The 26,400-nt window shown below is 40.5% G+C and overlaps 1 protein-coding gene across 2 annotated transcripts; it reads right to left on the bottom strand.

Moving 5' to 3' along the window:
• Lztfl1 (leucine zipper transcription factor like 1) lies at positions 1-25,204 on the bottom strand. 2 transcript variants are annotated; one of them, XM_041677597.1, is made up of 10 exons: positions 25,129-25,204; positions 21,262-21,386; positions 18,191-18,385; positions 16,630-16,690; positions 14,043-14,114; positions 12,620-12,685; positions 12,455-12,532; positions 4,260-4,436; positions 2,997-3,100; positions 1-2,386 (listed from the first exon to the last, which is right to left on the bottom strand). In XM_041677597.1, the coding sequence occupies exons 1-10, from the start codon at positions 25,129-25,131 to the stop codon at positions 2,368-2,370; spliced, it is 900 nt and encodes a 299-aa protein (XP_041533531.1). In that variant the 5' UTR covers positions 25,132-25,204; the 3' UTR covers positions 1-2,367. The 2 variants fall into 2 exon arrangements, with proteins under 2 accessions (XP_041533531.1, XP_041533532.1); XM_041677598.1 differs by lacking the exon at positions 25,129-25,204 and adding an exon at positions 24,768-24,826.
• Positions 25,205-26,400: the final 1,196 nt, after the last annotated feature.

Genomic DNA, 26,400 nt, shown 5'->3' with positions numbered 1-26,400 from the left:
TGTCTTAGCACCACACGAGTGCCTGGTGCTTGTAGAAGTCAGAAGGGGGTGTCAGGTTCCTTGGGATTATCAAAATGGAAGTAACAGATAGTAAAGGCTTATTGAATATAATTACATATTTCAGAGAACAAAATATTCTATATAATTATATTTATAAGACATAAACAAATGAGTAAATATTTATTTAACACATATACAAATATAAGATAAGAACAAATAAACATTTAACTGTCAAATTAAAGATATTAGCTGCATTTTATTTGTTTTTGCTTTTGTTTCACAGTGTGGGAGCTGATCCCAGGGCCTCATGTGTGGTAGGTTAAATGCTGCACCCTGGCCAGGAGCTTCATTAAGATGGCTTACCAGCTCAAACTGTCCACAGTTACCAGAACATTAACAGCTTACTCAAGACTAAAGAGCTAAAATGTACAGACTAAACTGGCTTTTTTAGTCAAATGAGGGAAATCTTAAAACTGGGAAACCAAGTAAAATAAACATTTAAAATCACATTTTGCTGAGCGGTATGAGTTTAAAAAGAAATCAGTACAGCAAAAAACCCAGAAGCAGTAAATGGTGTAAGTAAAAGAAGCATCGCATTGATTTATGCGGCCTATTTGCTTATCTTACTGCTTAAGAGAGTTTAAGCTTTCACAAATACTTTTGAATTTATTATTCAACAAGTAGAACACACAACACAGACTATTTCAAAACCCCTACCAACAAACATAAATAAATAAACTTTTACCCAGCAATGTTTTACAGGTTGTTTAATAAGTCTTTTTTTCTGACATTAAACTGAGAAATCTGTAGGCAGAATATAACTAAACAGTTTCTGAAAGAAACATTTTCCATTTAGTTAGAAATTCTGGTTTCTGACTTAGACAGAACATCCTAGTCTACAAATGACGAGATGGACTTTTAGTTAGGGTTGGGCTAAAGAAATACAGGGTAAAACTAGAGCCCTCAATGAGCACCCTACAAGAATCTGATGAGTGATCCAGCTATAGATGGATGGATGAGAAAAAGTGTGTGGGAAATGCTGGCTTGTTACTCTATTTTTTTCTCTTCTTTGCCAATTCACTCATCTTCTAAGATCGCCTTCCCTGCTTTTTCAGGGAGAAATTACCTCACTGTTATTTGTTCCTTTAGCCTACAAAACCCCACAGTACATTCAAATCTAGTACTAAAAGTTTGAGTGAAAATAACAGATGTAAATTTTTATCGGTACACTCTTTCCAGGAATAAGTTCCCTATTTGTGGAGGTGGAGATCCTCTCTCAGGTTGTTCACACAGGATGTGACATGTTTTGAGAAATGAGAAAACTTCCATGGTAACAGGTGAAAGGTAAATGCTTTCCTTCTGAGGTTTAACTGCCTTGTGGTCTTTATTTATTCGTGTACCACAACACTGCACTACACACTGCAGGTATGTGTCCTGTTTCTACTACTTTATATATGATCAGCCAAGGAAAAGCCAACCAATAGAAATACTAAAATCTCTTGAAAACACCATTTATCTACCATATACAAACTATGACCCAAAGTCCAACCTGGAACCTTGTCGCTGACTTTCTGTTGAGTCAGAGTTTGAAAGAGTTATAATTTACATATAGGTTAAAAGGATATTCTGGAAATAAGTCTAAAGATTGCATATACTCTGAGTCCACCTAATTTCTAAACTGTGAAAGCATAGGATAAATCTGACTTCTCCATCCACAACACATACCTGTGATAAGTTAGGATGCAAGAAAATGCCTGCATCTCTTTTGATAAGCAGCATCGTGACAGAGAGGTGCAAAGGTTAACTGAGTCTTCACATTTACTGCACTCACTTTCCCTTATAATTGATTAAAAATGTTGACTACAGCAGACAGTAAACATATTTTCCATGAGTTTATACATTTTGAAGATGAGATAGAATAAATTAACTAGAATTTCATTATTAAAAATAAGAGGTTTATTTGTAAATCTTAATAACTTTACTATTTATCTTTACATTCTGGGACTGTACAAGTAATGGTGGTACTGTTTCTCTAACATTAAAAGGGTTACTCTTCTTCCTAATGCAAAAGGATGGCTCTTATTCCCATTCTAAACTCTTTTCTACCATGAAGAAATCTCACTGTACTTGCAAGAGATTCTAGAGCATTTGACAGACAGATGTTTGGGACAATAAAAAATCATTACTTTTTTTTCTCTTCTCGGTTAGAGAACTAAAAACAAGAATGCTAATTCTAGTATTACAAGCAAAGTCTAAACACTAGAAAAAGGAGAAAATATGACAAAAGGCTTCAAAATACATGCCTGAGGTGGATGGAGATAACTTGTATGTTTATGTGTGGCAGGTTCTAGACAAAACCTTCAGTCTTTAATCTTCAGATTCATATCTAGAGATAAAATTAAGAGCATATTGTCAGGATCCCTTTTGTTGTTGTGTCGTAAGTGAAATACCTCCTAGCTGTCTGGAGCGGCAGAACTGCTCACTTTCTATCCCTATTGTAGCAGAAAGCAGTGATGCTCAAGACTGGTGTTAGGATGGTGACTCGGAGTATCCATCAGGTCACCTAGGACATCGTCAGAGTCCAGGCCTCATGGAAGTTTAGTGTGAGTATGACAGTCCTCAGACAATCATGAAGAGCTGACATGACTGTGAGTCACGTACAAACCCCCTCCCATTACAAATCTGATCTTGACTTCACCTCACAAATGTCCTCCCTGAGAACTCTGACAAAGTCACAAAATGACCCAACAAGCAAAGGTATTAGTACCAGGAGAACACCATGGAGCACCATGTGCTCCCTTGCCAGCTGCTATTTCTGTGCCATTACCTGCTAATGGATCCACTGCCAAGAGCAACCAAGTATCGTGTGGTGAGGGAAAATGTCTAGCTGGGACTAAAGCACCCTGTGGACTGAACGTGGGCCTACCCAGGGCTTGACTGATTGGTACCAGAGGGCAAGTGTGGAGATGAGCCCCAGGGTGGACCGGCCAGCTTACCTTGCCAGTCTTTTCCGTAGGTCTCTGATTTGATCATTCTTCTTGGTGAGAATTTCTTTCATGTTTCGATATGCTGCTGTTTGTTGGAATTTTTTCTCTAACTCCTGCTTTGTGAAAAATGTCAGCCATTACTAAGAAATGTTAGGAAAGAATAACAAATGTGATAAAAATACACAGCCTGCTAATTTTCTTATTTCCTTAAAAACATACTTGTATAAAATTAAAACCACCTGAACTTTAAAAACATTCTAAATGAGAAGTTAATAAAATAGTACTATTTTCCAAAGCAACACCACGTTAGCAAGTAACGAGTACACTCTGCCCTAGATATAGGAATCTGTATGTCACACAAACTAACTTTCATGTGAAATATATACAATAGTTTTTTAAATTCCCAAGTTCTAAAAACTCAAGCAGAAGGGTTTTTAACTTAAATATCTTTAAAAGTATTCATTTCTTCTTATTTAATTGTGTGTGTATATAACAGTGTGAGTTTATAAAAACTACATTCATGCAGAGAGCAGGAATTATGGGCAGTCGTAAGCCATCAGATGTGAGTGCTGGAACCAAACCCAAATCCTCTCCAAGAGCCTTAACCACTAAGCCATATATTTTTAGCCCTTAATTTGAGAATTTTAAATTTTAGTTCCTAGGACTGTAGCACAGCTAGTAGAACATTTGCCTAGCATGCATGAGTCTTGGATTCTACCTCTAGTACCCATAATCCTTTTTTAAAAAAATACAGAGGATTGAAAAAAATTAGATTTTCTTATTTATTTACGTACATGAGTGTTTCACCTATAAGCATGTATGTTTACCACATGAATGCCTGGTGGAGAGTGGGTGATGGGAACTGAACTCGGGTCCTCTAAGAACAGCTCTGCTTTTAACTGCTGAGCCATCTCTCCTGCCTCACACGCACATTTTAAAGTATCTAAACCCTAAAGTCAAGAATTTACTCTCTATGTATTTCCCATATAAAACATTTTGAGAAATATCTCAAAAAAAAAAAAAGCCACCCGGGTCTCTGTGAGCTGTAGGAAGAACCAGTGGAAAACAATGCAAAGGTGTGGAGGAGGCATGTGAAGGAAGAAGAGAGTGGTCTGTTCACAAAGATAGAAGTGCCCCCAAAATAATAGGCCTTCAAAGCATACATTGACTAAAACTCAGAATAAAAATAACCTGATCCTGGCATTGTCTACCATTTATCTGGTCACATCTGTTCCTCCAACTGTATGCATTAGATCAAAGGTGTGTCCCGACCTTTTCAGCCATGCTCAGCTGCTCCTGGACTCTGAGGAGGTCATGTTTGGCTGCTGCTAGGTTCTCCTCCAAAGACTTTTGGTTCTCTGTCTTATCATTAAGGGTTTTCTGAAATTCGTTCTTAAGAGCTGCGACTGTGTTTTCCAAGTCATCCAAGTCATGGGCCTTTATAAAATCCTATGAAAAATAAATACATGAGTAAAATTTCCCTTGACATACTAAATAACAGCTGTTTCAAAACAGTGATCCAACATTCAAGGAGACAGTAATGCCGTGTTGTGTGTGTACTTAGCTCTTCTCACCCATCTGGGTAAGTGCCAGTCCCAGCAGGGTTGCCAGCAGGCTCAATCCAGCCTCAGCCTTGGTATACACACGACAGATATTCAGTAGTCTCTGCATTCCAAATATAGAAAACAGGATTTCTGAACCGCTAGAATTTCAGTCAAAGACTGAACAGGAGAGAAGTGAGATCTTAATTTGACAACACTATGTGTATGAGGGCTGGAATGGCAAATCACTTGGAGAAGGGTGTGTGGGGGGCGGAGTTTCTTATAAATCAAGTTGGCCTCACACTTGCTTTGTAACCAAAGATGACCTCAAACATCTACCCTCCTGCTTTTACCTCCCAAGTGCCAGGATTATAAGCATGCACCAACATGCCTGGTTTATGTGGTAGTAGGGATGAAATCCAGGGCTTTGTGTGCTTGCTAAGCAAGCCTTTAGTTAACTGAGCTATATCCTAGGCCCCTGACACATCATTTTGGAAAGTCAAATTAAAAAACAAAACAACCCTATTTTCTGTCTCCATTCCAACCTCTCTAGGCCTATTCTTTGTTCTGTAGCAGCCAGCCTGCATGAGTCTCCCCCGACACCTATGTTTTTGGGACTCTTCCTTTTGGTGTGGACCCTAGCCCCTAGTTCCTTCATGCTGTCCTTCTCAGTTATTCTTCCTAGTCCACCTCCATTCCTCTGTGTGACTCTGAACCTACAGAAACACTCTCTGCCAGAGACTCCACTTGCCTAGGAACCAGAGTGGGCAACAGTGAACAAAGAATGGAACACCCGCCCACCAAAAACACAGCCAGATATCTACACCAAGAAACACTTCAAGCACCTTAACTCCAGATGCTAAAATCTCAGCACTAAAACACAAACAGTCAGTATAACATGCCTCATCCAGAAGCCAGGAACCCTGTGGTAATCAGAGCTGAGAAATGCAATCTAGCTGATGCACAAGACAAGGACTTCAAAACGACAATTATGAATATGTTCAAGGACCTTCAAGAGAATATAAACAAATGCCTTAATGAAGACAGTGAAAATACAAACAGTTGAATGAAATAATGAAAGCATTTTAAGGCATGAAAGTAGAACTAGAATCACTAAAGAAAATCCAAATTAAAACCTCAGAAGTAAGCCCCAACAGATTACAAAACATGGAAGAGAGAATTTCACGTTTTGAAGGCAAGGGTAGAAGAAATAAATAGCTCAGTCAAATAAAATGTTAAATATTTAAAAAAATCCATGCTCAAAACTATACATGAAACCTAGGATGCTATGAAAAGACCATATCTGCAACAATAAGATTAGAATAAAAAGAAGAAACTCAGGGGCTGGAGAGATGGCTCAGAGGGTAAGAGCACTGACTGCTCTTCTTAAGGACCCGGGTCTCAGCACCTGCAGGGTCCCTCACATCTGTCTGTAACTCCAGTTCCAGGGTTTCTGATACACACATATACATGAGGGCAAAACACCAATGAACATTAAGTACAAATAAATTATAAAAGAAAAAGAAACTCAAGTCAAAGGCACAGAAACTACTTTTAACAGAATCATGGATGAAAATTTCCCCAGTCTAAAGAAGGAGGTGCCTGTCAAGGCACAAGAAGCATACAGAACAACAAATACATAGGATCAGAAAAGAAATTCATACAGAACAAAGAAAGCATGTTAAAATCTGCAAGGGAAAAAGACCAAATCACATATAAAGACGAGGCCATTTGACAACACCTGACTTTTCAATGGAGACTCTAAAAGTCAGAAGGGCCTGCACAGATGTTTTTCAAACTCGGAAAGGCCACAGATGCCAGTCAAATATCAATCACAACTGACAGAAAAAGATTCCACAATGAAACTAAATTTAAGCAATCTACCAGTCCAGCTCTACAGAAGGCATTACAAGGAAAACTTGAGTCTGGAGAGGTTAACAACACTCAAAAAGGCACAATAAATAATCCCAGACAGCAAATCAAAAAGGGGAAAACCTCTATCACAACAACAAAATAACAGGAATCAATAAATACTACTCATTAATAACTCAGTATTAATAGTCTCAATTTTCCAATAAAAAGACACAGGTTAACAGACTGGATTAGAAAACATGACCCATCTTTCTGCTGCATCCAAAAACCATATCTTACCATCAGGATGGACATCACCTCAGAATAAAAGCATGGAAAAGGATGTACTAAGCAAACGGACCTGAGAGGCAAGCAGGTATAGCCATTTTAATATCTGACAAAATAGATTTCAAGTCAAAACTAATCAGAAGTGATAGGGAAGGACACTATATACTCATTACAGGAAAAACCCACCAAGAGGATATTACAATTCTAAACATTTATGCTCCAACACAAGCATATTCAAGCTCATAAAAGAAACACAGTTACAGCTACAATCCATATTAACCCTCACGTGTGATACTGGATGGCTTTAGTAACCCACTTAGTCCACTCTTGCCAACACACAGGTCATTCAGGCAAAAAATAAATGTAGAAATCCTGGTGTTAAATTACATCACAAACCAAATGGACCCAGCGGACATCTACTGAAACACTAAAGAATATACTTTCTTCTCAGCAGCTCATGGAAATCTCTTCAAAATTGACCACATACATAGACAAAAAACAGGTTTTAGCAAATATAAGAAAATTGAAATAACACCCTGTAGTCTATCTAACCACCATGGATTAAAGCTGGTCTACTCTTTCAAATATACCCATTCAAATACAGAACTTGAAGTTCTAGCTAGAACAATAAGACAACTAAGGGAGAACAAGGGGATACAAATAGGTAAGGAAGAAGTCCAAGTATTTTATTTATTTTATTTTTCTCTATATAGAAACCTTAATAACTCCACAAGGAAAATTTTATAGTTAATAAACCCTTTTTTTGCATAGTAGTCGGATACCAAATTTACACAAAATCCAGTATCTTTCCTATGAACAAATAATAACCAACCAAAAAAGAAATCAGGGAAACAGTACCTTTCAAACAGTCTCAAAAATAAATAAAATATCTTGGGACAATTCTAACCCAGCTAGTCCCGTGAGCTGTGACTCAGCCCTAGGAAATGAACAAAGGATGCAGTTTCTGAGCCAGGGCATCTCAGTGTAAGACAACAGACAGAGCATGAGGAACAGTGGTTATCACTAAAGTTTCTAATTTTATTTTTAGAAGATGTGGAAAAGATAGATAAAACTGTTTTACCTGTTCATTTGTATAACACATACTTTAAGACACTGAATAAAAACATTGGATAAGCAGGCACCGGAAGATGGAAGGAGCTCCTACAGTCATGGATCAATAGGACTAAGAGAGTGAGAATGGCCATCTACAGATTCAATGCAATCCCCATTAAAATTCTATCACAGTTCTTCACAGAAAGTGAAAAAAGAATCTTCACCTTCTTATGGAAATTTTTCCTTAGCCATATAGGAAATATAATATCAATAAGAATAAGTATCTACAGAAAAAATAACACCTGAGACTCGCTTCAAAAAGACATGGATGAAGGGAAGAAAGTGTAGTAGGAATGAGGATGATTGTAAAGCCAAGTAGTGGTTTCATGGGGTTCATCATACTACTCTCTGTATGTTTGCATGTTTGAATTTTTTTCGCAGAATAAAGTTTAACAAAATCTAATGAAGTCTGGGGATACAGCTCAGCATAGGAGTGCTGGCCTAGCATATATAGGCTCTGGGCACAATACCCATTCCATAAGAAGAAAAAAAATGTTAGGAATGAAAAAAAGAAAAACATACAGTGTAGTAGTTAAGGGCGGCAGGGCTGCGTTCCCAGCACCCCAGCCACCTGCTCGGCTAGCTTATGCCCCAAAATAATTACACAGACACTGTATTCTTTTAATCACTGCTTGGCCCATTCTCTTCTAGGCTAATTCTCACATATTAATTTAACCCATTTCTAATCATCTGTGTATGGCACCCCAAGGTGCGCTTACCGGGGAGATTCTAGCCTAGTCCATCCTGGGTCGGAGCTTCATGGCGTGTGTCTGCCCGGGAGCGGGGCATGGCGTCTCTGCTGAGGCATCTGCTCCAGAGAGCAGAGCTGTGGAGTCTCTGAGCTCACTTCCTCTTCCTCCCAGCATTCTGTTCTGTTTACCCCACCTACCTAACCTCTAACCAATAAAATGGGCCAGGGCAGTTCCTTTATTAGCCAATGACCTTCCTCCATCATTTCCCCTTTTTCGGTTTAAACAAAAAAAAAAAGGCTTTAACATCGCAAAATTACATATAACAAAACAGTTATCAAGTAAAAGTTACAATAATCTTTATCATAACTAAGGAAAACTATAACTATAACTAACTATTCTTAACTCCATCAAAGACTCCAGAAAGATACAATACTACTTAAGCAAACAAGAAAAAAGCAACTTTTAAAACTCTAGAAATGACAGAGACATCTCGCTGCCTGGACAGTCACCCAAAGTTCTTTTGTACCGTTGGGGCATCCATCTTCAGCCTTCAGGCCCATGGTATCCAGCAGACATTTCCATAAAGCAGGAAAATTCAAAGTCAGTTCAGTCACTATCTGTTGTGTCCTACAGCATGTCTCGCAGACTCTTTCATGAATCAGGAACCCCGAAAGATCATCTCACCTTAGGCAAGTTCAGTAGTCCTCTCTCTGCGGGTTCTCTGTGTCCAGTTTATACAATAGTCCAGGCAAGAGCAGTTTCTTGCCCAAATGGCTACCAAATTCCATAAGGTGCCTCTTCAATGCCCATCTTCCTCTTGAAGTAGATTGGTGCTGCCTGGAGCAGAGTGTCTCATTGTCATGAAAAGTCCTCAGTTATTAAAACATTTAAAATGTCCTATTCTGTAATCTTTGAAAGACATGAAGAATGTCTATCTAAAATATATCTCTATATATCTAGAAAATCTAACTAACATGACTACAAGCTTTACTATTATCGATGATTATCCATTAACAACCTATATTTCTTAATTATACAGTACATAATTAAATGAACTACACAATCACAATACCTTAATCAAAATCAGAAACACTTATACATATAACAAAATTGACCTTAAATCTCTTATCAATAAAGTAAAATCTATACTAATGTAAATTATTCATATCTATATCATATCCCCCTTTAAATGTAAAAGGATGTTTATAAACCATATTTGGGAACATGGGCGCAGTTTTTTCTCTCCAAACTGCTTCCTGCTGAATGGGGGCGTCGTTAATTAGGTCTTTCATGGTATAACCTGTGTGCTCAGTTGGCAGTAGAGCGAAGCAATTTTCTGAAGATGTTCACTGCAACCCTTCAGGAGGGCGTGGTCCATCATACCAAATCGGAATAGAAGAAATGAACAGCGTCTCATCCTCTGTGAAAACAAAATAAGAAACTCCTTTCCAAAGCATCATGTCCTTAGATCCAAATTTCAAAGTTAAGGCATCAAAATATCTATGTCGGATTAGTTCAGCAGCATTTATCAATAAATATCTTTTAGCAGCTGTTGCTTCTTCCTCAGCATTCAAACAATTCAAAGAGAGCATAATAGCATACAGTATCAAGATTCTCTGTGTATTTTCCATCTTTGTGCAGCTTTGTTTTAACCTCTATTTTGTTTATTTTTACTTTTAACTCTTTGCTTTTTGAGACAGGTTCTCTGTATCTTTGACCTGAAGTAACTCTGTAAACCAGGCTGTCTTTGAACTCTCAGAGATCCGCCTGTCTCTGCCTCCCAGGCATTCGGGATTAAAGGTGTACACTACTACACCTTGAACTCACAGAGATCTGTTTGCCTCTGCCTTCTAGGCACTGGGATTAAAGGCGTGTGCTACTACACACAACAACTCTCTTCCTTTTTTTGTTTTTTACTTTAAGAACTTCAACTTTTAGTCTGCATATATTTTTAACACAATTTAAACCATTTACAATTTTTTTTCTGTCTTTGAATCTCTCTTTACTGTATATCTCTCTTTTTCTGACCACATGAATCTTTAATTTACCAAGCTATCTCAGTAGGACTAAAGGCGTGGCTTTGCCAGCTAGATCCAGTCCATTCCTTAGCTTTCCAGCCTCATGGCTGAGGTACTGGCTGTAGCCAGCAAGCGAGCTTCAGCAGCCTATGCTTGCAAACCGCACAAACCGCCTGCGTAAAACAGTCAGAGTTTGTCGTGGCAGGACAGCCCAGAAAGCCGGCATTTTTAAACGATGCAGCTTTTTTCCTGTTACGGCTGAAAACCGAAAAGCATGTGCTCAGCTTTTCATCAACACCGTTTAAGTGTTTCGTGGCAGGACCTCTTAATGAGCTGCAGGGTTTTGCAGCTAAAGCTGAGTCAGGAAGCTTCTCTTAGAAGAAAGCGCATGCTTGCCTCTAACAAGCAGAGCAGACCCGAGAACACAGCGAGTCTAGTTGCCATCAAACAAATCGTAGCACTTTACTCCAAATGCTCTATTGAAAAGCTCTGTCTCCTGCAGGAGCCACACAGATCACAGCCCCAGAAAGTCACACTTTAAAATGACACAGCGTTTTTTTTTCTGCTACTGTTGCAGAATCAGGAAATCTCTCTACAGCACGCCACCAACAAACAGCAAAAATCTGTGTTAAACTCTCTCTCCCTTATTTTTAAGCCTTCTCAGGTTTTTTAAGTGGGTTTTGGCTGTCCACATGGCTGGGCGCCAACTGTAGTAGTTAAGGGCGGCAGGGCTGCGTTCCCAGCACCCCAGCCACCTGCTCGGCTAGCTTATGCCCCAAAATAATTACACAGACACTGTATTCTTTTAATCACTGCTTGGCCCATTCTCTTCTAGGCTAATTCTCACATATTAATTTAACCCATTTCTAATCATCTGTGTATGGCACCCCAAGGTGCGCTTACCGGGGAGATTCTAGCCTAGTCCATCCTGGGTCGGAGCTTCATGGCGTGTGTCTGCCCGGGAGCGGGGCATGGCGTCTCTGCTGAGGCATCTGCTCCAGAGAGCAGAGCTGTGGAGTCTCTGAGCTCACTTCCTCTTCCTCCCAGCATTCTGTTCTGTTTACCCCACCTACCTAACCTCTAACCAATAAAATGGGCCAGGGCAGTTCCTTTATTAGCCAATGACCTTCCTCCATCAATACAGAGGTAGATTTAAAGACTGGCAGACATTTACAATGATAACCACAGAAAAGACAATTCTATGCCAGGGGTTGGTGGCACAAACCTTTAATCCCAGCATTCAAGGAGGCAGAGGTAGGTGGGTCTCTGAGTTTGAGGCCAGCCTGGTCTACAGAGTAAGTTCTAGGACAACCAGAGCTACCCAGAGAAACAGTCAAAAACAAACAAACACAACAAAAACACCATAAAAAACAAAACGAACAGAAAGACGATTCTACACTGAAAATTCACCACATGGCCTTGCTCATATCAAATCACAATACCAGGTCACACTCAGTGGGAGAGGCAATGATGTACTAATGAACTCCCAGCAGGTGGAGCAGTATTCAGTCATTATTCCAAGGGAGGCTTGCAAAGCTACCACTCTGGTTGTTGCTGTCTCCTCACAGCATGCTGCATAAATGAAGCCTGAAATCAATCAATTCCTCTCACTGTAATCTCAACCAAGGAAAACTCAAGTAACATTCAGAATAAAACCCAAATGTAAATTTTCCTCTTCCTTTATTCCACCCCCTCCCCTGCCTCAATTCTAACTGGGTTTAGGAGGGAAAGGAGAAAAATTAACAATAATAAATTTAAGAACATCTTGCTTGTCATTAAAATCTCTAATGTATGCTAGTCCCGTGAGCTGTGACTCAGCCCTAGGAAATGAACAAAGGATGCAGTTTCTGAGCCAGGGCATCTCAGTTTAAGACAACAGACAGAGCATGAGGAACAGTGGTTATCACTAAAGTTTCTAATTTTATTTTTAGAAGATGTGGAAAAGACAGATAAAACTGTTTTACCTGTTCATTTCCTTGATCAAGCTGTAAATCTTGAAGTGTCCTTTCCAATTTTGACTTCTCATCCAAAGCATTTGTAGCCTATAATCAAACGTAACCAGGATACACTCACTCAACTTTTCTCTCGAGGTTAATTCTTCAATAAGTATTGGAGGATTTCTCAGTTACCTGTATTTCAATGGTCTTCAGCCTTGACTTTAATTTTTCATTCTCTTGTTGAAGTCTTAAAATTTCCTTTGTGAGTAAATTCAAATATTATTATTTTAAAGATTTATTTTGACTTTATCCAGGAGTGTTTTTGCTTACATGTATGTGTATATACAATGTGCGTGTCAGTGGAAACCAGATGAGGGCATCAGATACCCTGGAAAGGGACTTATGTGTGGCCTTGAGTTACCACAAGGGTGGTGGGAACTGAGCCTCTAGGTTCTCTACAAGAGAAACAAGTGCTCTTAACCACTGGGCCCTTTCTCCAGCCCCCAAATTTTATTATTTTAACCAAAATATATTTACCACTTGGAATGATCACTGCTTGTTTCACTTAAAAAATAATCAAAATTATACAATGGCTCAAAAATTCAAATGCCCTGGTTAGGAGTAAAATCATGTTTTCGTAAAGCCTGCCCCAAGCCCACAGCTGTGAATCAAGTTCAGCTTACAACTCACAGCTGCCTTTCCCTCAGAAATACCTTTTCTTCTCCTGTTCTGTTTTCAGCCATTCTCCTTTCTTATCTAGCTTTCTGATTCTGCAACTTGGGCCTGTTCTTTGTCACACTGCTACCACTTAACCCTGAAATCACACTACCTTCATCATTTTAGTGCCCAGTACTCCAGCTTCTGCATGGCTCTGAGGGGAGGGAGGCCAAACAGTTTTGATATAAGATGTACCTCCCTGACCAGTCTGATTTTGCATTTTACTCTGATATAATGCTGGATTGCTCAGAAGACCCTGTGCTCGGTTATTCTAAGTCATGCCAACCTTCTGTCTGCCTCTGGCCAGAAGCCATTCTGCTCCCTTGCCAAACAAGCCCCCTTTAACTTAACCTGTGTTTATCTTTAAGACCCAGCTTGGAGGCTGTCTCATTCAAACGCCTATTCTTATCTCCTCACATCCACACAGAACTATACTACCCACAGAACCCTTTAGGTCTCTCATTTCTGCTTCTGGAAATGTCAGTTCCTACTTCCCAATGAAATGATAACAGTTTTGAGAGTGTGCAGGTACTGTACTGCTTTTTTAAGTACAACAAAATCTGACATGCGTAATGCCAAGAATATGGGAGTTGAGAAAAATTTATTTTTACACTAATAACTTCTATAAGCATTAAAAAACCGTACATTTTTGTGGATCACAAGTTTCAAATGCATGCCAGAACAACATAGTACAAAATTCCCTGCCCTACACTTTACTGAGAAAAGATCTATTGGTCACTTCAGACTCTACAAAGCAAGCATGCCCTCTTCTGGACACTGGGTTTCATTCAGTAAAACCGTGACAAGACTATTTCTCTTACCCTAGCAGTGTACAGGAAATGGGGGTGCAAGGGGCAGAACCACAGTTCTCCCATTTTCAAAATGATGAGACTATTACCTTGTTTAGCAGTTCTGTTGTTCCACCTTCATTAATTGGAATAAGTTTGGGCTTTGTGATATCTATGATGGGCTGTAACAAAAAAAGAAACCAATCTAAAATCACCACAGAGTAAGCAAGAATCACTAAACATTTGCACTTTCTAAATGGAAGATATAATCCACAAACAGTCCACCAGGCCTTCAGCTCCACAGATAGAACGGTTCTGGGTGGTTTCTAAATGGAAGATATAACCCACAAACAGTCCACCAGGCCTTCAGCTCCACAGATAGAACGGTTCTGGGTGGTTTCTAAATGGAAGATATAATCCACAAACAGTCCACCAGGCCTTCAGCTCCACAGATAGAACCGTTCTGGGTGGTTTTTATATGGAAGATATAATCCACAAACAATCCACCAGGCCTTCAGCTCCACAGATAGAACGGTTCTGGGTGGTTTCTATATGGAAGATATAATCCACAAACAATCCACCAGGCCTTCAGCTCCACAGATAGAACGGTTCTGAGTGGTTTCTATATGGAAGATATAACCCACAAACAATCCACCAGGCCTTCAGCTCCACAGATAGAACCGTTCTGGGTGGTTTCTATATGGAAGATATAATCCACAAACAGTCCACCAGGCCTTCAGCTCCACAGATAGAACCGTTCTGGGTGGTTTCTAAATGGAAGATATAATCCACAAACAGTCCACCAGGCCTTCAGCTCCACAGATAGAACGGTTCTGGGTGGTTTCTAAATGGAAGATATAATCCACAAACAGTCCACCAGGCCTTCAGCTCCACAGATAGAACGGTTCTGGGTGGTTTCTAAATGGAAGATATAATCCACAAACAGTCCACCAGGCCTTCAGCTCCACAGATAGAACGGTTCTGGGTGGTTTCTAAATGGAAGATATAATCCATAAACAATCCACCAAGCCTTCAGCTCCACAGATATAACGATTCTGGGTGGTTTCATTCTGTTATGTCCAGTGCCTATGATGTGCCCGATGAAGCTCAATAATGATAGAAAAAAAAATGAAACCCAGCCAGGCATCGTGGTGCACGCCTTTAATTCCAGCACTCGAGAGGCAGAAGCAGGAGGATCTCTGTGAGTTTGAGGCCAGCCAGGTCAACAAAACAAGTTCCAGGACAGTTGGAGCTGTTACACAGAGAAACCCTGTCTTCAAAACCAGAAACAAAAAACAACAAAACAAAAAACAAACAAGCAACCCTGCCCCCGGCCCTGCCCAAAGAAACCCAACCTCCCTGTATCTTTTTATTAATACAGATGGAAAGTAGGGAGACAAGGAGCTCCTAGCCAGACTTGATAAAAATATCTAGCCTCTAGGACTGTGGTAGATTTTCATCTGTAGTAGCTTAAAATAATTTCTATATGAACCTTATACCACAAAGCTGTAATGACTGAGGAATTATAGATGACCACAAATATTTTAGTAGCCCTCTGACTCCAAAATTCCTTTGTCAAAAATATGTTATTAGAAAATGTTTTCTATGTCTCTATACATGGATTCATCTCAGTAGTGTTTAGCTGTCTGACAAGAGGAACTATTTATGATTTATGGTGTACCTAGTAAGGGATACCACAGCACATAATTGCTTAGAAAGACAACCAGGCTGTCTCCACCTGCTGTCTTGTAATCTTCCTATAGCACACAGTGAAGAAGCAGAGTCAGGATATGACCACAGGGGTGACCACCATAAAGTATTCTTTTGCATCAGCTGAATGAAGGGTTTACAAGACCTGGGATTCAGGCTGGACTGCAGGAATTGTGGAGACACAGAACTGCCTTAGAGGGCAGGCTCCTCCTGGGACAGATGAGACCAAGCTGGGAAACGGTTGCTTGGCAAACCAAGCATAGATGCAAGCAAACTTTCTCTGCCCATTTCTCAAACGTTCTGTCAGAATCTGTACCCTGGATAGGGAAGTGGCCTTTGAGCTCAGTTCTTCACACTCTACCAGTTACAAAGGAGTGCTTTGTTTCTGTATACTTTTTGCCTTGTTTCTATGTACTTCTCTTTATTTTTATTACTGTTATTTATTGAGAGATATTGTTTCTTGCAAGGTGAGGTAAGAGTTTCTCATGATCATGTACGTGAGTAAAGGGGGTTTCAGAGTTGAGGTGATGCTTTTTAGTTTATATAAAAAGCCATACAAAATAAAGCTTGTTATGCAGTTGTTCATACTCTGCATCCCCTGTGTCCTGATTTGCACAAGACCCTTACCCGGGGACCCCTGAGAACGTAAGTTTGGATTCTTAATACCCGCATAAAAAACCAGGTAGGCATGGTGACTTACCTGTAATCTCTGGACTCAGAGCAGTAGGCAGAGACAAGGGATTCCTAGGGAAAGCTGATTTGCTGATAAATTGGTGACCTCTAAGTTCAGTAAAAGTTTCTGCCTCAGTAAAAGTAGAAAGTGACCAAAAAAGTCACTTCATCAATATCTGGCCTCCATATGCAAGCACAAACATATGCATAGGCAGCTGTACACATGTGCAACCACATACACACAAGCAGGCAAGCACATTTACACACAACCATGCATGCGAAAGTAAGTAAGGATTTAGAAATTATAAAAATTACCTTTTTATTTGAAGATGTAAATTCTGCCTTTTCAAATTCAGCCACTTGTTCTAATAATTCTCTGAAAAATAAAAGCAAATTTAAGAGAATATTCATTGACAATAGACTTCACAAGAACCAGCCTATCAATGCTTGTGAGAGAAGCATAAGACTGTATAAAACTGATATTTATTTACTAATGGAAATTTATACCACTGTAAGCAAATCTGAATCATCTGCAACTCTTGGTACTTTGTACTTGGTAGGTACATGATATATGTAGTAATACATAAAAAGCAGTGCCAATACATATAGGAATGACAATTCTATTTCTCTGTACTTCTGAGGTACTGCATGATTTCTCTATTGCACAATATTAACTGTTACCTGGGAAAGAGTCTGATTTGTACTACAGTTGTCTTGGATATGAAATTAGTCCACAGCATCTACTGAGCAAGAATACTGACATATTCTATGGAAATATTGGTGGTGTGAACAAGCCCCCAATGATCTACCATGATAGATGTGCTATCTCAGAGACCACTCTTCTGTCTTCTTCAAACATCAACACTTGGCATTTTCTCATCAGTCACTGGCAGTTGCAGAAGCCAAGTGAGTTTCCATCCTTGCTTGGGGACTGTCCTTAGCATTTGCTCACCATTTTCCACTTGAGGAGAGATTGTTTGGAGGGCTTGGCAGTCGAGTCTTTCTTGACTTCTGGCATATATATATATTGTTTTTGAAACAGGGTCTTCCTGTATAGCCCTAGCAGTCTTGAACTCACAGAGGTTGCCTGCCTCTGCCTCTCAAGTGTTGAAATTAAAGGTGTGAACCACGATGCCCAACTGGCATGCAGTTTCTCAAGACAAGTTTTAACTTCACTGATCTTACTAGAGGTTTCTGAATTTATGAGCTTTTCAATATTGTAAAACTTTTTTTAAAAAGCCTTTTTTAGTTTACCTTTCCTAAGGTATGATTTCAAATGCAGTTATCTAGAAATGAATTTGCAATGCTATAGTCTGAATAAATGGAAACGATACTCAAAATACATTTTCAACAGTTCCAATCTTTACTTCTGTGTATCAAGACCACTGTAATACTAATTATGCTACCTACCAAAGATGCTGTAAGGAATCATTACTTTAAATAGATTAAAAAACAGTTTTATGTAGCTCAAATGCTTTTTTAGTACCTAAGAATGGTACTAAATGGAAACAATATCTTTTTCTTTTCTTTTCAGTTTTTAGAGACAGGGTTTCTCTGCATAACAGCACTGGCTGTCCTGGCTATAACTCTTATAGACGAGGCTGCCCTCAAACTCGCAGAGATGCGCCCATCTCTGCCTCCCACGTGCTGGGAAGGTGTGCACCATCACCACCTGGCCAAGGAAACAGAATTTCTTTAAAAGGGCTCTGAGTGCTGCTCAAGGGACCATCTAGGGACCATCTAATGTCTGTGCTTTACTGCCACCCCACCCACACTGTCTCACACCTCAGCCCAAGGAAAGCACCAGCAAAGATATTTGCTAACTTTTAAGATCATGCTTGGGTCTCTATATCTCAACTCTAGGTACAAATTTTACCTGTTTTCAAGTTCAGAGATGTCTGTCTGTAGCTTTAGGTACCATTTCTCAGCTTGTGAGAACAGCTGCCGTAGGAGCAGCACATTGGTGTAGGCTGTATTGATGAGCTCAGACTCCACCTCACTGTGTACCACAGCCTGCAGTCCACTCAGGATTTCTGTGACCTCATCCACGGTGTACGTCTCCTCTACCAGTCTGAAAACAGTTAAGACTCCAATGGCTAACTAATCACAGGAGCAGCGTACAAAATACAACTGAAATCAGAAACCCACATCAGGACATTTAAACAATAAAAGATTATAGGAAAACCTCTCTGGGAGAGATTTATTAAAATGATTGGATTGTGGATAATTCTTCAAATGTATTCACTTTAAAATACAACTACATGCCGAGAAACACCCCCTAAACCTTCATCTATTTTCATTACTATTATTTTTTACTTTATACTCCTCTAAATTAGTATTATCACATTTAGAAACTTAAAAAGCCACCTGAGGTGCTGGAGAGATGACTCAGCAGTTAAGAGCACTGGCTGTTCTTCCAGAGGACCTGAGTTCAATTCCCAGCAACCACATGGTGGCTCACAACCATCTGTAATAAGATCTAGTATGCTCCACTGGCCTGCAGGCACACATGCGGGCAGAACACTGTATCCATAATAAATAAACAAATCTTTTTTTAAATAGTCATTTTCCATTTAAATTTCCATTTTCTGTCAGTTCTCTAGCATTTAGTAACAGTGTGAATCACTTAACTGTTAGTAAATACCTAGGAGACACAAACCAAAGTTGTATATTAAATTTTCTTAGCAGTTTAGGGATGCAAAATGAAATTAAATCTAACATCTTAAAGTATTACTATGACACCACAAAAAATTAATGTCTCTATCAACAGCAGCATTAAAATCTACTTTCATCGGAGATACTTGGGTTGGAAAGGAATTTCAGGGAATGAGCCATCATCTTCAATCCCCTAACTGTACAGACCTTAGGGGGTGGAAGAGACTTGCCTGTGGGTCCACTGTGGGTGACCACGCCCCACAATTTACAGCAACATGACCAAGAGTTGGAGTCCTTAGCACTCCCATGCACACTCCTACTCCCAATGACACTCACAGTAACCTAATTTTTGCCACTCCCAGTTTTGTTCCTCCAGTCTCTCCCCTCAGACAATTAGCTCACCTTTGTCCTTTTCCTTTCTTCCAAACACACAAAATAAAGCAAGGGTCAGTTATATTTAGTCTTAGTATAACTATGCTCAAACTGATAATAAACAAAGCACTATATTTCACTAAGTAGTATTCAATGTATAATTATCTATTATCATTTAACCATAAGAATACAGCCATTTTAAAGAACATAATACTTTAATTTCATAGTCTTTATTAAAATATTAGTGTTTTCTATATTCTTTAATAGACTATACCATATTTTTGCCAGTTATATTGTTTTCATTCACTGGAACTAATAAACCAAATCGCCAGATTAGGTTAATTAGTTGAACAGAAACTGGTCCAAGGCTGATGACTCCCACAGTAGCTAGAGTCAACCTAGAGGCCTTTTCTCCTTACATCGGACTTGACATTAAACATTTACTTTTCATTGTTGGGCCAGCGAACTTACTAACTTTTGCTTCAAATCAACTAACAATCGGTACTATCAAGTAAGTGTTTCATGCTATTTTTTCCTCTCCTAATTCTTCTAAATGAACAGCACAGGTTCATAACTGCCATGTCATATGGCTTTACTCTTTTAAGAAATCACTTAAGAAATTAAAGTTATGAAAGATTTGATACATATGTCCTTCACAGTGTTTATCTGAAACTTTCCAGTATACAACAATTACCATGTACATGTCTGACAAGATACTATTACTGTTACCCCACAACTATTTAATTTCCCAAATCCATGGAACATAGTGGAGTTTCTCTCAGTCACTGCTGTGGTTTCTGTACTAGCAACCCCATGCTAGCTATCACAAAGAATCCATGTTTTTCTCTGATTTCCTAATCAGAGTTTAAATTTATCCACTCAGGACCCTTTCTTTTTTGAGAAATTTTCACATGACCAGGTATATAAAGTAAGTACACAGATTTACTAATTAAAAATCATAAAGTGTTTTCTTAAAACAAACCAGGTGTGGTGGCACATGCCTTTAATTCCAGCACTTGGGGAGACAAAGGCAGAACTCTATGAGTTTGAGGCCGGCCTGATCTACAAAGTGAGTTTCAAGACAGCCGGGGCTGTTATACTGAGAAACCCTGTGTTGAAAAGCTGAAAAAAAGATTTTTTTTTCTTAAAACAATTCTTTGGTATACATAAAATTTGCCATTTACTAAAGCTGAAAGCAATTTTTCATATAATTAAATGAATGTGTTTATTTTTATAGTATTTATGTGCTTATTTGAGTATTTGATAATAAAGGACAGAGCATACCTTCAACATTTTTTTCAGAGTTGATTGATAATTTGATTTTACAACCATCAATGTTGAGAAAGCTGCTCTGCAAAAATACATAGTACCAAATAGCAAAAATATATTTACGGCCATTTCAAAAACTGTTGGAAATTCTATCTTTATCCCAAACCAAAATTCACTTTCTTTTTTTTTTTTAAATGAAACTCAACAACTCAAATAACAATTCTTAAAATCAAAGATTCTAACACAACAGACTCCAGAAATACTGTTTGATACATGCTGAGGAATGATGATAAGAAAATACTATCTTTGTTATAATTAAAAACATCATGTTTCTGTAAGAGCAGAATATTTATATGTACAGTAAAATCACTGTAATTCAGAGCATACAATAGTCTAAGCCAGAGTTCCAGGCACTTGCACTTGTGCCTGTCGTGTGGCCAGAACCCAGGCTGCAGCGAAGTCATCACATGACAAAACCCTGGCAAAAGCTTTCACAACACTTCAGGTTCATTATGAATTTAATTATGACCTAGTTTTTAGTGATTGCATTTTCAGAAACCTTTTATTACTGCCAAATTTTCTAGGAATACACATTCATTCGGTTATATGACCCACAGTTTTGAGAAGTAAAGCCTTAAAATCTCTTGATACCTGCTCTCCTTGAGGTCTTGAAAGCAGGAATCTACTGTTTTAAGTCTCAAGCCTCTCTTTGAACGAGCGAAACGCATGTAATTAATAACCTCATTTTGATGGTGCTCATTTAGGCCCAACTCTGCCTGAAAAAGAGAGAATTTGTTAGTCTTGAAGGTCACATAACAAAACTAAAAATGAAAATAAACAAGACTTTGTTGGGCCAGGTGTGGTGACATACACCTTTAATCTCAGCACTTCGGAGTCAGAGACAGATCTCTGAGTTTGGGATTAATCTGATCTACATAGTAAGCTTCAGACCAGCCAGGGCTACACAAAAAGACCTGGTCTCAAAAAAATAGGAAATAAAAAGCAAAAAAAAAAATGATGATACGATACTGTGTACTAGATGTATATCAGGTTGTCATCTTCTCTTCCCCTTACCTACCCAACCTACCCTGCTAGAACTTCCCTGAAGTCAAATATAGTAACATGAGTACTTCTCAGGAACAGAAGTAATCCAAAGAGGTATGGGTATTTTTTCTTTACTATTTTTTTTCATTTTTCATACCAATCCCAGTTCCCCTTCCCTCCCTCTTTTACACCCCCATCCCACTCCCCTTCCACTCCTCAGAGGGGTAAGACCTCCCTTGGGGAGTCAACAAAGTCTGGTATATCAAATTGAGGTAGGACCAAGTCCCTCCCCCGTGTACCAAGGCTGAGCAAGGCATCCCACCACAGGGAACAGGCTTCAAAAGCCAGTTCATGCACCAGAGATAAGTCCTGGTCCTAATGCCAGCCTGCCACCCCCAACAGATCAAGCCACATAACTGTTACCTACATTCAGAGGGCCTAGTTCAGTCCCATGAAGGTTCCCCAACTGTCAGTCCACAGTCTGTGAGCTCCCACTATCTCAGGTCAGCTGTCTGTAGGTTTCCCCATCATGATCTTGACCCCCCCCCCCCCCCCATATGATCCTTCCTCCCTCTCTTCAGCTAAACTCCAGGAGCTTAGCCCAGTGCTTGGCTGTGGATCACTGTCAGACTGAAGATATGGGGCATAACTTAAACCTCTGTCCTTTCCAATTTCTCCGAAAGCTGGCAGAAGGGGTGACTAGGATGAGCCATGGCCACTTTTATGACCCAGAGCCGAAAGAACAGAAAGATAAGGCCTCAACCCTGACCTCATGGAGCAGCACTGTAGCAGGCTTTCTTTTGGATCACTAACCAGCTCCCAAATAATGACAGGTGACTTAATATTAGTTATGAATGCTTGGCCTTATCTTATGGTTGTCTCATTAGCTCTTATAACCTAATTTAACATGTTGCTCTTCACCTATGTTTTGTCTCGGGCTTTTTACCTTTCTTTCATTCTGTGTGTCCTGCTTTCCAGCTTTCTTCCATGTCTGTCTGTCTGCCCTCTGGTGGCTACCTCTCTTTCACCCTCTTTTTCTCCCTCTTTCTCTCCTCTCCTCTCGAGCCTAGATTCCTTCTCCTATCCCTCTACTGCCTAGCTACTGGCTTTTTATTAAGCCAATCAGGTGCCTTAGGCAGGCAGGGTGAAACAAATGCAGCCCATCTTTGCATAGTTAAAGCAATATTCCACCACAGAGAAGACTGTCATGTGAGAGGGAATTTAATCATCTGCATTCTTTAGTCCACTGATTTTCAGATTTCTATCACAGAAACTATACCTTTCCAAATACAGCCTTAAAAAAGTATATTTGGTTGGAAAATAGCCACTAGTCTTTGTAATAAGCCAGATGCTGTCTTAAAATAACCAAATCAAGATGCTGCATAGGTAAATGCAGCTCTCAAAGCTCATCAGGGACGGTTCTTTGTGCAATGATGATAGTGGTTAAAGCAGGCACAACTGGTCAGAGTGCAGAGAATAAGTAGGCTTACCACAGCTGGGATAGCTCTACCACACCCCTCTCCCAAGGCACAGAAACTATCTCTGAAGAGGAAGCAAAGGACTAAGAGATGGATCCATAGGATCAGATCAAAAGTGCCTTCTAGGCATGACAGGACTGCTGTGCTGGGAACTCTCAGGCCAACCAACAGCCTACCATGGAGGCAGGAGGGATCTATAGGACCTCACTCCTGAGGAGTTATGGACAGTCAATGACATATGGAGGGTGGAAAGTCAGTTCCTTTTAAGAGTATGGCCCATGGTAGGTTGATCATGCTCTAGTGGAAGGTCTCACACCCATAACTGTATGGGCAGCATATACAAAGTAGGTTTAAAAAACAACAGGAAGTACAAGATCATTCTGGGAGGAGGTAGGGGGAGGAGTAAATATGATTTTAAATACATTGTATGCATTATGAAATCTTTAAAGGATTTTTTTTTGAGATGGTTTCTTTGTGTAGCACTGGCTGTCCTGGAATTTGCTCTGCAAGCCAGGCTGGCCTCAAACTCACAGAGATCTGCCTTTCTCTGCCTCCAGAATGCTGCCCTATCATTGTTTGGAGGTTAAAAAAAAAAAAGCCAAACAGGAGAGTGGACCTACTGCCAAAAAGTTTTTATTTTATGTGCATTATTTTATGAGTAACTTTACCAACCCTTGTATAACTTTCAATTTAGTAATGAATCATCTACGCCCAATTGCCAAGTGTTAGTTGTCAAACTGACAGAAAAGAGTAAGAACACAAACAAGTACTGAAGGGGCCCTGGTCAGCTCAGTGTGGCAAGCATGGCTCTGGCAGGCCTTGCTCTCCTTCCCACTCCCCCTGTCTTGCATTCTTAAAGCCAGCCACCACTTTCCCCTCATGAGGCTGGCTGTCAAGGTACAGCTACCAAACTGTTAAAGTCCAGCAATCAGGTGCTGGAGAGATGGCTCAGAGGTTCAGAGCACCGACTTCTCTTCCAGAGGTCCTGGGTTTCCAGCAACCACATGGCTCACCACCATCTATGATGAGATCTGGTGGCCTCTTCTGGCGTACAGACATCTATGCAGGCAGAGCACAGCATTCATAATAAATAAATTTTAAAAAGTGCAAAAAAAAAAAGTTCAGTCAAAAGCCCCTTCACCTAATTAGCATGCTGAATCAAAATATACCGCCGCATCCTAGCCCATTCTAACACAGAGCTCCCCTTTTCTGCCTGAATCAGAAAGTAGCCACTTTGACTTTTTTTCCCGCTTAATAAATGATCTCTCTGTGAAAACAGGTTTGGGTGTGGTTCGTGCCTAATCCGGGTCGGAGAGGGAACCTCCGCTGCACAGGGGTCTCTTTCAAGCACTTTTTTTCCTGGCATCACTAGCATTATTTTCTCGTCGTTGAAATCTAGAGAAGCAGGACTAGTTCTAAGCTCAGGAAGGTTAAGGACTGATCTGTTTTGTTCAGGTGTACACAAAGTGAGGGCTTACTAGGAATCCTGACTGCTAGGCTATGTCGGCAGTCCATTTGAGCAGTACTCTCAATAACGTCACTCCCCCTTCAACCTCATTTTCGTGCTTTTATCCACAGACAACCACTTAAACAGGCAAGCTGTTGAATGAACTGGTGCATTCTTCCCAGTCTTACCTGTTTCAAGGTAAGCCAACCTCTCCTACGGAGTTACATTCTAGCCTAACGGTCTTCACAAGTCCAAACAAAGGAAATACCACCCATATTGAATCCGCCGTAAAATAAGGGGCTGCAGAAAGTTAGACTCAATCAAGCTCGCACGGAAAGTTGGCACCAGCCCGTGAACGGTTCCCAAGGGCAGATGTGCGCCTGCTCGGACGGCTGAGGATGAGAGGGGACCAGGCCGGCGAAAGCCAAGCATGATGTCACCGAGGCTTGGCCGAGGTGATCCCAGCCTCCCTTCTCCACCGAGGCCCGGCCAGCTCGGCCCCGCTCGTGGTCCCATCCCTAGCAGGGCCTCTCCGGAGCGGATACTCACCATGGCGGTGGCGGGATCACACAGGAAACTGGGGGGCCGGCGCCTCGGACCTGAGGAGAGTAGGTGGTTTAGAAGCCGCGGGTTGCCAATGGAAACGGAGGCACGTGAGTCCTCGGCTGCACACTGTCATTGGCCCTTGATATCACGTGATAGAAAGTGCTGCGTAACTGGCTGACTCCCGCATGGACATTGGCTCCGAGATCCGGAAGTCCCGCCTCTTCCTGCCACGCTAGCTTGGGGCGGTGCCTGCCATTGCCAATGGTGACAGAGGGGCGGGTCGCGTGAAATTCCAGCGTGATTGATTACTCCCTCTGGCATTTGGGGTCGGCTGATTGGGTTTTGGCGCCGGGATTTAGAGTAATTCCAGACCTTTCGAACAGGCACAGTGACATGGACCTCTGCGTGACTGCGTCAGGCTGACAAGCCAGTGCTGGCAGTGATGTGCGCCCTTCCTCCATCGCATCATATTATAATGCGAGCAGAAGTGACTAATTAAACTTTACATTTATTTATTTATTTATTAAAGATTTCTGCCTCCTCCCTTCCACCGCCTCCCATATTCCTCCCCCTCCCCCAATCAAGTCGCCCTCCCTCATCAGCCCGAAGAGCAGTCCGGTTTCCCTGTCTTGTGGGAAGTCCAAGGACCTCCCACCTCCTTCCAGGTCTAGTAAGGTGAGCATCCAAACTACCTAGGCTCGTACAAAGCCAGTATGTGCTGTAGGATCAAAACCCAGTGTCATTGATCTTGACTTCTCAGCAGTCCTCATTGTCCGCTATGTTCAGCGAGTCCGGTTTTATCCCATGCTTTTTCAGACCCAGTCCAGCTGGCCTTGTTGAGTTCCCGATAGATCATCCCCAATGTCTCAGTATGTGGGTGCACCCCAAAAATGTGCAAACACATAAGTTGCATACAGCAGTTTATTAGACAGAGACAGACACTAAATTCGCCAGAAGGTTGTAGGATAAGGTCCTGATGCCCCCGGCGGAAATTTTCATTTATGAGGTAGAGCTTGAGTCATTAGAATCTGCAAATTTGGCCGTTGTCCCAACCGATGTGGTGGCTCTTGCCTTTAATCCTTTAAAGCAGGGGTAGAAGAATCTCTTGTGATCTGTGAGTTCAAAGCCATCCAGGGTTAGTAATGAGTCCTTATCTTATAAAACAAAACAAAACAACAATAACGAACAAAAAACAGAACACTGTCCTATGAAAGGCAGATATAGGTAGAGAGTATCACAAATACTGGGTACTCCATCCATTGAACACACAACGCT

This window comes from Microtus oregoni, unplaced genomic scaffold, assembly GCF_018167655.1.
Source record: "Microtus oregoni isolate MIOR12 unplaced genomic scaffold, Mior012 000028F_ref0000031, whole genome shotgun sequence".
Classification (NCBI taxonomy): Eukaryota; Metazoa; Chordata; class Mammalia; order Rodentia; family Cricetidae; genus Microtus; species Microtus oregoni.
Note: the sequence above shows the minus strand (reverse complement) of the source record. Positions and strands in the feature narration are given on the sequence as shown.